This window comes from Eleutherodactylus coqui, chromosome 3 (genome assembly GCF_035609145.1).
Source record: "Eleutherodactylus coqui strain aEleCoq1 chromosome 3, aEleCoq1.hap1, whole genome shotgun sequence".
Classification (NCBI taxonomy): Eukaryota; Metazoa; Chordata; class Amphibia; order Anura; family Eleutherodactylidae; genus Eleutherodactylus; species Eleutherodactylus coqui.
This window is the reverse complement of record NC_089839.1, coordinates 275,987,785-276,000,906: the sequence shown is the minus strand read 5'-3', so window position 1 is coordinate 276,000,906 and position 13,122 is coordinate 275,987,785. Positions and strand designations below refer to the sequence as shown.

General features: G+C 44.3%; 1 protein-coding gene across 5 annotated transcripts in view; it reads left to right on the top strand.

The window, feature by feature from the left end:
* RASAL2 (RAS protein activator like 2) overlaps window positions 1-11,639 on the top strand; it is a 310,978-nt gene extending 299,339 nt beyond the window's left edge. For all 5 annotated transcript variants that reach the window (XM_066597470.1, XM_066597468.1, XM_066597471.1 and 2 more), the window contains 3 exons: window positions 1,190-1,392; window positions 1,476-1,563; window positions 8,695-11,639. In XM_066597470.1, coding sequence (XP_066453567.1) covers window positions 1,190-1,392; window positions 1,476-1,563; window positions 8,695-8,859 — 456 coding nt within the window. In that variant the 3' untranslated portion in view covers window positions 8,860-11,639. The remainder of the gene's footprint in view (window positions 1-1,189; window positions 1,393-1,475; window positions 1,564-8,694) is intronic.
* Window positions 11,640-13,122: the final 1,483 nt, after the last annotated feature.

Below are 13,122 nucleotides of genomic sequence, written 5' to 3'. Positions count from 1 at the left end.
TGTCCTATTCAAGTGAATTGAGCTGCAATACCAGGCACTGCAGCTCACCTAAGTGCTGCAACCACTGCAAGGTTTACGAGTTAGACCGTTCTGACCCACCCAATATTAATGACTTTTGCTTAAGGCCTCTTTCGCACAGGCAACAGCGATGTGGCCGCGAGAAAATCGCAGCGATATCACGATTTTGTATTGCTCTTTTGCTGTGATTTTCGGGGAAAGCTTGAAATATAAGCCCTAACCCGAAAATAAGCCCTTGCTGTATTAGAAAAAGAAAAACATTACCTAACTGCCGATGTCGGGTCCGTTGCGCGTCTTCTCTGCAGGTCCCCGTCACTTGTCTTCCTGGTTAGGGGTTTGAAAATGTCTACGATTGATTCATCGGGCACTGGCTCTGATTGGCTGAGCCACGGTGCTTGAGAACCAATCACAGCCAGTGCTTCCTGGAGGCGGGGATTTTGAACGTCCAAGCCAGTAAGGGCTTGCTGAAAACTACAAGCAAGTCTGCCAGAGCTGAAGAGGAGACTCGCGGCGGACCTGACGGCAGCTGTTAAGTGACTTTTTTTTTTATGCAGCTAGGGCTTATTTTAGGGCTTTTACAGTAGGAATTTCTACTGTAAAAGTTGCATTGCACCGTACGTAAACCGCGTTTTTATGCGATGCAACAGATAGGAATGCTCCATAGGGAAACATGGACCGCAAAACCTCACCAATCGCTGCAATATTCAGCAACCTGCAATTTTTTTTTCTCGCAATGTACAAGGCTACAAAAGATCGTTAATATGAAGGAACCCATTGGGAAGGATGGGTTTCACATATATACGATTTGTAGCATTGTCGTATCGAGAGAAATCCAGCCTAAGGATAGTTTGTAGTAAAAAAAAAAAACAAAAAAAACCTTCAACATTGGATATTGATATTATTCACTTATTAGTACGCTAGTACATAGGAGCACGGTAAGATCTGCCATGTAGTTGTAATGTCATTTGTGGTTGCAACACAAAACCACTTCCCCAATCGAGAGTGACAGATCAGCGTGATATAAGGCGGCCGATAACATCGCCACTATTATTTTTAGAATTGACGTAAACTAAGTGTACAAAATTACAATCAGTTCCACTGAACTGATTCAGTTTGTTCAGACCGAACAAATTATTGCACTCCCATTTACATGCTGTTCTTTGCCACCTAGTATGAGCAAGAGATAGCCAAGCTAAAGGAGAAGTTGAAGGTTTCTAGCCGTCGCCTGGAGGAATATGAGAGGCGGCTCCTGGTGCAGGAACAGCAGATGCAGAAGCTGCTAATGGAATACAAATCAAGACTAGAGGACAGCGAGGAGCGACTGCGGCGGCAGCAGGAAGAGAAGGACAGCCAAATGAAAAGTGTCATCAGCAGGTGAGGCCCTGGCGAGAGTGTTGTCACGTCTCCTGATCTGTATGTGGGACTCGTCTCACGTCACTCATGTTCTCTCCTTCCAGGCTAATCGCTGTAGAAGAGGAACTGAAAAAAGATCATGCAGAGATGCAGGCTGTCATTGATGCAAAGCAGAAAATCATTGATGCACAGGTATGAGGTCCCTTTCCCCCCACAGAGCACCACAATGGACTTTTTCTAATTTCACTTGTATGGAAAGGTCAGAGGATAAACCAGCAGCTTATGCTATTTACCTGCCATGTTGGGTGTTACTTTCTATTTTAGTTTGTTTATTAAGGCTTAATATCTCGGTCGGCTCTCTGGTAAAGTGAAGCCCCACCTATAACTAACATTGGCGATACTGTAAGTAGATAGAAGTCTAAATATTTACATTATATCCTCATTACAGTCTTGCTGTTACACATTCCACATTCCACCTGGAAACCACCAACAAGCAGGCTACTGATGGATATTGTAGGGAGCTTATTTTTTTAGTTTAATTATGGGATGTGTAACATAAAGGGGTATTGTGGGCATTTAATCCCCTTTTAGTATTGATGACCTTTCCCCAGGAGAGGTCATCCGTAGTTGATCGCCAGGGGTTTGCCACTTGGGTACCGCAGCAATTGCCTAATTTTAGCCCCCCGCATTTACTGCAGCTGGATGGATCTTCACTGCTCCATGGGAGCCATACCTTCTGTAGCACTTCTAGTCTGACCCCAATGCAGACATCTGGCCCCGCTGCAATGAGTGTGGGGGCTACGATCAGGTGATCACTAGGGGTCCTGAGCATAGGCCCTCTCTGATCATCTACTGATGACCTAGCCTGAAAATAGGTCATGAGTACTAAAGGGGCTAAATGCCCACAATACCCCTTTAAAGGAGTTGTTACATCCAGACATCCCCTTTTTGAGGATGAAGCTGTTCTGCTGTTGAAGAGAACTCGTCATCACCTTTTGAGCCCCATGAACTACGTCGTGAGGTGATGGAACGGAGAGTCCTGGGAGCTGTCTTTCACACTCACCCAGTGCCCCATTCCTGTGCTGTGTCCTTGTGAAGTTGGGGCGCCCAATGCTGTCTCATAGAGGTGAATGGGGCCAGCTTTTCAGGAACATGGTGCAACATCGGGGATCTGAGGAGTATGAAACACAGCCCCCCCACCTTCCCTTTTCCATCACCTTTGAGACACATGATGTAGTTCATGGGGCTTAAAGGTGATGACAGGTTCCCTTTAATGCCTCATTTACCCTGTAGGCTAATTGTAGTACTACATTGTTAATGCACAGAGTTGCAAGGAGTGTTATTCACTCAAAGTGCTGAAAAGAGGCACATGATAAAATTGACAGGTCCCAGAGTTTGCTATGAACAGAATACGAAGAAAATCGGAAACATAAAGGTTACAGGGCTGTTGGGTTGTGCACCTGCTCATTATATAGTCAGTGGTAATTAGAGGTGGAGCTTCACTTAATAATGATATAGTAGCACAGCCTATGGTGGTAAACTGCTGGACGTGGTTCGGACTCGCTGTGTGGTCTGATCAGCCAATTCATACATCAGACCCGGACGACCCTCCTATTGTGGGCAATGACATTAATGTCATATTGTGCTGGGGGCTACTCCTGAATATACAGCTCTTATGCTAATAGCTCCTTTATCAGGCAGAGGTGACTCAATTGATTTATTTAAGAGGGTTGCACAGCCGGGTGGAATCCTAATGCTGAGTGCCTCCTCCTCCCGTTGGCATCGGCAGAACCTGTACTCTGTTAATAGGGAGAACAGAGCAGCTATAATGACAGCCCTTCTGCAGTGACAGGTACCATAAATGTTAGATGTGTTCTGCTGGCAGCGCCAGGAATAGCAGAGAGAAGTCACAGGGAAAATGATTTCTCCACTTCTTGCATGGAGCAATTTTCTCTTGTAGACTAGTACCAATTAACAAAATCTATGCTCATCTGCCTGGCCAATTTAGGGTACTTTTAGACGGGATGACTGTCCGAACAACTATCGCTCCTGTGCTTTCAGTAAATGGAGCAAAACGCGCAAGGTATCTCTTCTGGCTGTTCACCTGCATTTACAGCGAACAGGCAGTTCGTTAATGAACGACTGCCTCTTCATGCTGGGTGAGAAGTCGCTCAGTAGTTGCTTAGTTTCTCTGAGCTAAAACGAAGGGACTAATGAGGGATTTCTCGCTCAGCGCCCTATCGTATCCCTCTTTTGCACGGGACGGCAGTTGGTCAAAATGGTCAGAGTGCTTTTTTTGGCCGTTAGTCGGCCCGTGTAAAAGTACCCTAAGAGTGTTTCAACTTTCAGCACAGTTGCCTGCTGTTTACGGGGGGCTGGAGCTTCACCTGCTGACAGATGTGACAAGAAGCAATAGACACGTGTTAGAGGACAGTTAGGTAACCAGCGTGGCCTCTTTGATGTCTAAATCCACCAACAGCTGGAAGGCCAGCGTTCCCCTAATCCTCCTTTTGTATTACGATACCTTCAGTTTTTAGGTCAACTGGTTATTTGTGGCAGAATTGTTGGTGAGATGATGATTCTTAACCCTGTGTGAATGTATTTTATTTTGCAACCCGGTCCGTTTTCTCTGTGTCTTCCGGTGTAAGTAATAAGACTGGGGGGGGGGAATATGGTCAGGGAGATCCTTAGTAAGGGTCGCTGTATGGATGTCCGTGTCCTTCGTGAGCCGCACATCATCTGTCTTGTGTCATTACATGGCGTCGGCAAAGCTTCCATGTGGGGATCCGGTCTCCTTCCTCACTAAGAAACAAAATAACCACTGACTTTCTCTCTCATGTTAGTCTCATCACAACTGTGTTAAATTACAGGTCATTAATGGGAGTGTAACGCAAACAGGCAAGTAAAACAAGTGCGCATAATAGCTAAGCAGTGTACCCAGACATGGCCTGTGCCTGATCTCCTACACATTCCAGCTCCGGCTCTCTTCAGGGTTCTTCTCCACGGTTTGGGGTTGGGGTTAACCCTAGCTATACCCCTAACCCTGAAATATCCAGCTTATTATATAACTATCATAAAGAGTAGACAGAAGACGCCCCGCAGGTTACGTGCCCATCATTGCTTGGTTAGGCACAGTCCTACGTATATAATTAAAGTGGGTTGCTCGTCAGCACTGGTCCCAGGGGATGATGCCAAGTCCTCAAGATTCGGTGACAAGGATGAGGGGAAGATTTGTATACCTTTTAATGGGTTGTAATATACATTTGTAGAGTCTAAATGTATTCAGTGCCACGTACGGTAGTGCAGAGAGTCACTGACGTCACTATATTGTGCTTCTAGTGTTGGGTAGGAAAACCTTCTGCCAGTTTATTGCTTGATTCATTGTTCTTACCTGTCTTCATAGTGGTCTTGTCTTCTGGCAGTTTCACCAAAGTGTCGGGGGTTTAAAGGGAACTTGTCATGTACATGCAGTCTATGGGCAGCATGTTATGGAGCAGGAGGAGCATAAGGGGTTGTCCGTGACTTTGGCCATTTCTTCTCTATTGATAATTTTTGCTACATTCACAAGATACGACTGTCGTCTAAACGAGCGGATGACATCACCAATATAGTTATTCGTGTTTGTGCAGAATGTAAGACAGGCAGATCAGCTCTGAGTATTGCTCACTCCTCGCTCAGCACTTCATTCTATGTAAAAAAAAACACTGAAGCCGGAGCGTTTAGACGCAGCGAGAAGTGAACAAACCAGCAATTATTTTTACGCTGGATCTAAGTGAACGACGAACAAAAAGTAAATGAATAGCGTGCGATGGCTTTGCATTTCAACATAACGATTATCGCACATTTTCATTTGCGTGAATGAATTTTACGTGCCACTCATTATATATAAATGGCGCGTTATCCTCAGGATAGGTTATCAATAAATAAGTCGGGGTCCGCCATTCGGATCCCTGATGATCAGTTGATTTCCAACGCTGCTGTCAATACTGACTGCTCAGGAAGCCGATTGCGACTGTCCGGTTGGTATTGCAGGCTCAGTAGGAGTTGTGCCTGTAGTATAAAACCAGGTTGCTGCAGGGTTGACCGCACTATCTGCTTCCAGTGCTGACCACATTGATAGAAGCTCCAGGAATTAGTTGATTAACATCCCACGCAATTGTCCCCTGATCGTCGTCTATCAACGGCCTATTCTGAGGATAGCCCTTTAAAATGACCCCCTGGTTTTAGGACAACATTTTGTCTTGGGACCGGAGGGAGCAGTTCTATTATCTGCTGTTGGTCTTTTGTGCTGATGTTCCTCTCATCCACTGTTTATAGGTCACATTTTCAGCTGTCGAAGATGACCGACACAATCTTCAGACCACCTAAGCCTCGTAGTGTCATGGTAGTGTTGAACTACCAGTGCACTATACCTGCGCTCTGACTGGTCAGCGCTGCTCACATGTCCAGTACTGGCCAATAAGAGATCAGTGCAGAGTGTGCATTAGGTAGTTAAAACATTGCTGTGGTCATCTTGCATGGTTGAAAACGGGATCCTGAACTGATGGATCAGAGGGGAATAGCAGCAGATAATGTACCCTTCCTCTTCAGTCCAAGGACCGAATTTTGTCTAACTTTTTTCTCCTATCTCTAACTCTGCTCATTTTGGTCTGAGGAGTCCAGTGGGCGGTCCTATCAGTGACTGACAACTATTTGTGCACACTGATGTAGGAAAGGCTGTCTATCACTGATAGAACGGCCCACTGGCCGCCAATCGGTGATAGCCTTTCCTGCATCAGTGTGCACAAATAGTTGTCAGTCACTGATAGGACCGCCCACTGGACTCCTCAGACCAAAATGAGTAGTGTTATTAGATCAATATAATACAAGTTATACTGAACCTCTTCCAATAAAGCCATATATCACCCTGCCCGGCTCCTCCTGCTCTACATCATGCTGCCTGCAGATCATACTGCATATTCAACCTGGCAAGTTCCCTTTAAGATCACAGGCGATTTACAGCTATCTCCTCCAAGCTGTCTTTCAGTGTTACTTATTTCTCATACTAATATCCTAGTGTAACATCATCTCATATACTACAGTCAGCCCCATCCCCAGGACCCCTCACTGTGATGACTAGTATCAGACCCCCTGGCTACTACATTACCTACAACTTATCAAGCCGTTCCCCTTATAGCAGCCATACATCAGGGTTGAAGCGGTGATGATAGCGGTCAGGGTCGTACGTGTCCTCATCACAATTGCTTGGATTTCATCACAGCCAAGGAATAGAATAACACAATGTAGAGAACTAGTGTCTTGTATCCACAGTAGATACCTTGTATATATTATGTATGTGTATATCGTGTACTAGGCGGTTCTTCTAGTATTTATGGTTGTACTAGGCATAGAAAGTACAATTCTGTCTGGCGCCTTATTAAAGCATAAGTGTTCTGCAGAGTAAAGTGATGGCCGACGATGGAGTTTGAAGATGCGGTATATTTGTTCAGATGTAAGGATGGTATGCTACAAAGCCCTGCAGGCTTATGACCCCCCATTTCCTCCCCCACACCCTTTGAGCTGGAATGGGGTTGGAGCAGTGCATTTTTGGTCGTATGTTTTTTGTTTTTTTTTTACTTTTATTTTTCTGATTTCTTTTGAGCAAACCTTCACCACTTTCCCATCACCCACGCTCCGAACAACCTTTCAGTTCCAGCTTTTGGCTGCTTCACTCCTGTGTTGCTGTGTCTCCTCCGCTGCCGACGTAAACAAGCCATCCGTTACACTGTCTTCTGTTAGGTTTTCTGTCCTCCTTGTAGACCCCTCAATGAATGCGTCCATTCACAGCAAATGTCATGATTTCTTCTCTGCAAAATGAAACATTCAGCGCACAGATCTCTATTTGTAATACAAATCACAATGACCATCCACTTTATACGGAATATTAGGGCTATTAATGAGGTTACCCGCACCAGCATAATCCGCTGGGGTTTGGGTGGGATGGAGTCGGGGGATCCTAGACCAGACAACCCTATCAGGGAGTTTTTAGTTCATAGATGTCGGCCCACCCCCTACCCGATCATGATTCCTATCGATCAGCCAGATTAGGATGCCAGCCAACAGTTTGACACAGTTTAGGCCTCGCTCCTTTTTTTAGACAAGTCGGAAAAAAGTGTTCAGAAGTATCTAAAAACACAGTAAATGTGGCACCGAGCATGTAAGACAGTTTTCCGGTGCAGTTTTCACCAGAAAACTCTATTCTGAATAGTAAATCTGCCCCATCTCTCACTCTGAAGGACCCATAACGTCAGTGCATTACATGGACGGTCCATTGTCTTTGTGTAATGCCTCATTTCACCTCTGGGAATGCTGTGGAAGCTAGCTGCCAGGTTTCAGCTGAGCACCCATTGGCCACCCTGTGATTGGCATATCATTGTGGGACCATTCTAACAATAGGCAACCACTAAAAATGACTAATCCTGTAGTTAGCCACTAGTGTTAGCAGATCCTCTCCCATAATTTACTAATATTACACATGATTTCCTCAGTTTGTGGTTTATGACACAATAACCTTTGTGCTATTGTTGAATTATTTATAAAATATTGGGGTGTGTACAGGTGCGCTGCATATTTAGTGAGTTACCTGATTGCTATAGATATTTATTAAAGGGAGCCTGTCATCACCTATGAGTACCATAAACTAAGTTATGGGGTACTTGAAGTACAGGTCTTGAGAAGTCGAGAACAGTGTACATTTTATTCTACCCCGCTCCCCATTCCCACGCTGTCAGTCTTGTAAGTGGGCGACGCGGACAAGTAAGCGGACTCATCTCTGCAGGCTGTGCATGCATACATTGTTCTCTATAGAGGCACACACCTGCACAGATGAGTCCGCTGCACTTGGCCATGCCCTGATTGCCAGGTGGGTTTAAAAAGTACATCCCCAAGAAACCTTGAGACTTGTTCTATGAGCACAATAACTTAGTTTATAGTTCTCGTAGGTGATGACAGGTTCCTTTTAAGCATCTCTGGTTTAAAGGTACCAGCGGGTAAAGGGCGAAAGCTACAACAGCTAAAGGTGTTGATGGGGACAGTACTGAATCTAGAGAACACCTCTATTGGAAATTAATTGCTGATTACTGCCTCTTAGCAAGTTGTATCAACATTGTAGGGCTGCCCAGATATTTATGCTACTTCTAATGCTGGAGACCATCAGCATGACAATAGTAATTTTGGTGCGTGATGAAGGTTCCATTTTGCATAGAAGAAAGTAGTCAGGACTGACCGGTGTATTTCTCCAGAGACTATATATCCATTTCTTATGATGTGTATGATTTATTCCAGGAGAAGCGGATCATGTCGCTGGACGCAGCCAACACGCGCCTGATGAGCGCACTAACACAAGTGAAGGAGCGCTATAGCTCACAAGTGCGGAATGGGATCTCTCCAACCAACCCCACCAAACTGTCCATAACCGAAAACGGAGAGTTCAAGAACAGCAGTTGCTAGTCTCCAGTCAGGAACTCTGTGCCATCTCTCCAATGCTGCTAAACCAAATGACTAGCGAGAGTCCATGGAAGCCTTTGCAACTATGGATGGATTCCCGCCATAGCGCGCTGTAAATAAAGACTGACTGCATTGTGTTCTGTACAGAAATTTGACATGTAACATACCAAATGGAAATTAATATGTAGAACTTTTTATATGTATAAAAAAGACAAAAAATGACATATTTTTATTTGTGTTTCTGTTTCTCCATTGACGAGAGTGGTAACTATTAGCTAAAAGTGTAGTAGATGGAGTTGTATATATGTATCACACCAGTACACACACAATGTTAAGTATATTGCAGGGCAGAATGCAGAACAGACCAAACCAGTAGAGTATGTTTTTCCTTCCTAGAACGCTTCGGACCTGACTCTGATGCATGGCGCTGCCAGCAGAGCATTTCGCAGTATGTTGCAAGTGCCTTCCGCTGGAGTAAAGTGAACACGAACGCTAGGTCAGGACATTTCACCCGTCCCTGGAGCACATCCCGTAAAGAGTTAGTGTTTTTGCTTTTGTTAACTTTTTTTTTTTTTTACATTTTGAAGTTTACAGATGTGTATATATGTATATTTTTGGTTGTAAAATGAAATTCTACAGTTCACCGATTGTCACCACACACAAGGAGGTCACCGCTGGATTTGTCACAGTGTGAGAATTCAAATGCCCATTCTGCTATATTTTTTATCCCAAAGTGTACAGATCAATACAATAACTTTTTGACTGATGGACGACTCTTATACGGCTACTGATATATGGACTTCTAGAATAAGCACTGAAGAGCTCTCTATCTTGTATTAGAGAACACCTTCCATTGATACAATAGCAATTGTTTCATTATCATTGAGGCTTAAAAGGAACCAATCATAATTAATTAATAAAAAAATGCGTTCCACTCAGCGGGCAGCATGTATAGAGCAGGAGAAGCCGAGCAGATTGATATATAACTTAGTGGGAAAAGATTTAGTATCGCTTGTAAGTTATTGATTGAACTTCTGTTCATTTAGGAGTCCAGTGGGCGGTCCTACTCTGTGATTGACAGCGATCTCGGTATGTACATATGTCAAGAATCGGGTAAGACCACCCACTGGACTCCTCCAAGTATAGAAAGAGCAGGTATCTCAGTGAATATAATAGAAGATACACTAAACGATACATCGATCTGCTCCGCTCCGGCTCTATCTATAACACGCTGATGACAGATCAGACTGCATCTTCAACATGACAGCTTCCTTTTAAGCGCTTTGCCTGTTTACGGCCAGGGATCCCCCCAGAACACACGTGCATTCCCTGCTGATCTGTGGGAGTTCAGATTGAAGGGCCATGTTGCTGATTTTGTGAACCATATTGTACATTGTAAATCAGTGGATCCCCTGGTTGTTACAGAATGTTTTGCACCCAGTAATAGAGTGGTATGAGTCTGGACGTTTGGGACTAATGACTTAACCCAGTATGACTGTGGATTTATGTAATGAATGAAATGGTAAGATTGGACATGTTATTAATATTGGCACTGGACACTTGTTTTATCATGGTAACTACATTATTCGGGCAAGATTGTGCATCCTTGGGCACCGTGGGCCTCATTCATCAGTGCTGTATACCTGGCCATATTGCCTGTAGCAACTGATCTGAGCAGGTTAACAAATAAAAGCTGAGCTCTGGTTGGTAAGGACAATAAGGCCAGCCGTACTGTTAGGCTGCTAGTGCACAAATGTTTCTTCCCTGCAAAACGCAGGAGGAGCTATGCTGACTGCAGACGGAACCTGGACTCATCAATCACTGACAGGTGCCAGCTGCAAGCAGCGGTTTTCTTCCTGCGTTTTACAGGAAAGAAACGTTGCTGTCTGATAGCAGCCCTAGGCTACATTCACACGGGCAAACGTGATATCTGGCTGAGAAACTCAGCCCAATATCGCACTTGTCAACGTGCATTTTTCCCAAGGTTATGGGGCATTTTTCATGCAAAAACGCCTTGCATCACTTCACTGGAATTCTGATCCTCGTGCTTATTTCATGCTCGTCGGGGGATCGACAAGTGTTTCCCATTGATTCCTTTGAGAAGCATCACATCGCACTCGCATGCACAGAACACGGCATCCAATGTGGTTGACTGTCCCATTGAAGGCAATGGGCGATACGTTCTGGGAGGCAAAAAAAAATAGGACATACAGCAAATTCCATGAGGCGCCATGATGCTCTAGTACCCCCACATCTCAGTGGCATCGTGGTGCTCCATTTTCTTTGGATACATTCGTCCAGATGTAGATAATGCTCGTCCATGTTGTCTGGGCAGTCTGGTCCTACGCACTTGTTAATGGGTCGAAATCCCATTTTTTTTTCGCCACTCACTCTGAAGTGAAGATGACTTTTCCAGATGATTTATTTGCTAAATCTACAGTCTGGCATGACGAGGATCGGTAATGAATGTGTTAACGGCTACTGTTGAGGGTGGAATGTACGGATTTGGAGGTCATGATTGACTTTAGATACCAAACCATACAAAAGGGCTAATAAATGGTGTGAATGACTAGAGAGTGACTGACGAGAGAGGAGGGCGCACGCTTGTGTTTAATTTATTTATTCCTCATCCCCTCCGCTGGTTTCTTTCATGTTATTTCGGTTCTTCTCCTCTGTAACATCCAGGGATTTTGTGGATAACTTAAGTGGTTTTTGAAACCAGTAAGGAAATTAGCTATTTTAATATTGTTGATATCTACAATAAAAGGAAGTTATGTACTTAATGATGGGAGTCCTGTTTGATTTGTGCTACTGGGTATCAACCGCTGTCCTTCCGCTATTTTACCTTCAGCGGAGTGTCCAGCACCCTCTACACCCTACCGTGTTCTAGGCGTATATTGGGGGTGACACAGCAGACCCCTCATGATTATCTTCACTATGATATCTTAGCCCAAAAAAGGCCTATAACATGCTTGACCGAAGGTTCACGATGAAGCTATGAAGCAGAAGAACAACTTGCATTACTGCTTGTGTCCAGAAAACTATGGAATCATTCACAGATCAGTAATACAGCAGCCATAGTAAGCTCTATATACCTCAGATTGGTCGTGTTGAACCCTTACCTCCGGTAAGGGGGGGGGGGGGGTAATATAGTGCTATATGGAGGCACTGCATGGCTCTAACATTGACTCTGTGTGTCATCATACAGCGGTGAACATAAGGACCCTTTTACATGGAACAATCACTCGCTTATCGTTCATGCAGGCATAAAAATAAAACTACAATCCGCCTGTTTAAACAGGCAGTCCATCTATGGACGACTGCCTGTTCACTGTGAATGAGAGCTCCTGGCACACTTCACCTCATCCAGGACACTTAGCTTTATATTCGGTCTGTCCGAAAAATCCAATCTATTTCCCACTACCCCAATCCATGATATCGGACACCACCTTCTAATATAAAGTCTTTATTGTGTTGGTGCAGCATTCTATCTTTATGTAGCGCCATCTTGCTATTTTGTGCATGAAGATTGGTACTGAAAGATGACCATTTCCAAACAATGGGACAGAAGCTGAAATCTCTTCTATAAATCGTGTGTGATTGCACATATATTATCCTGCACTGTGGCCTTGATCTACCAAAGATCCAAGACAAAAAAAAAAAAGTTCAGATGGCTCTGGGTGCCCTGGCCGAGATTTCCCTACATGTTGGCACTTCATATGTTGGCAGCCATTAGTGTAAATGTTTTCCTACTTAGTTTTTAGAGACACTGTTATAAAGGTTTATGCATCTTATCGGATATATCTGTAAGGGGCCATTTTCGTAACGTTTGTGCTCTACATCTTCTCCCCCTCCCAGGACGAGCTGTATGGAGGCATTGGCTTCTTTATTTGGTTGAATTGTGTAGCACCACCAATTGAAACTCTCCATCAGGGATTTGTGTTGAAAGCAGTCTTCTCATCTGGAAGAGAACAATGCACAAAATGAGCGCTCCAGTCCTTATCTGTTTGGGGTGTTAATATGCCTAAGTATGCCATTGCACTGCAGCGTTTCTCTACTGCAAAACACAGACGAGTCCAGGTTCTAACTGCAATTGTCAGTGGAGATACCCTACAATACAAATGGCACCCTAAGACTGCTTTCACACAGCCATGGAAATCACACAAGATTTGTGCATTGCGAGGAAAAAATTGCGGCATGTCCTATCTTTGAGTGTTCCCTCGGAAAGCATCGCCCATTGTTTTCAATGGGGCTAGTAGACATCGA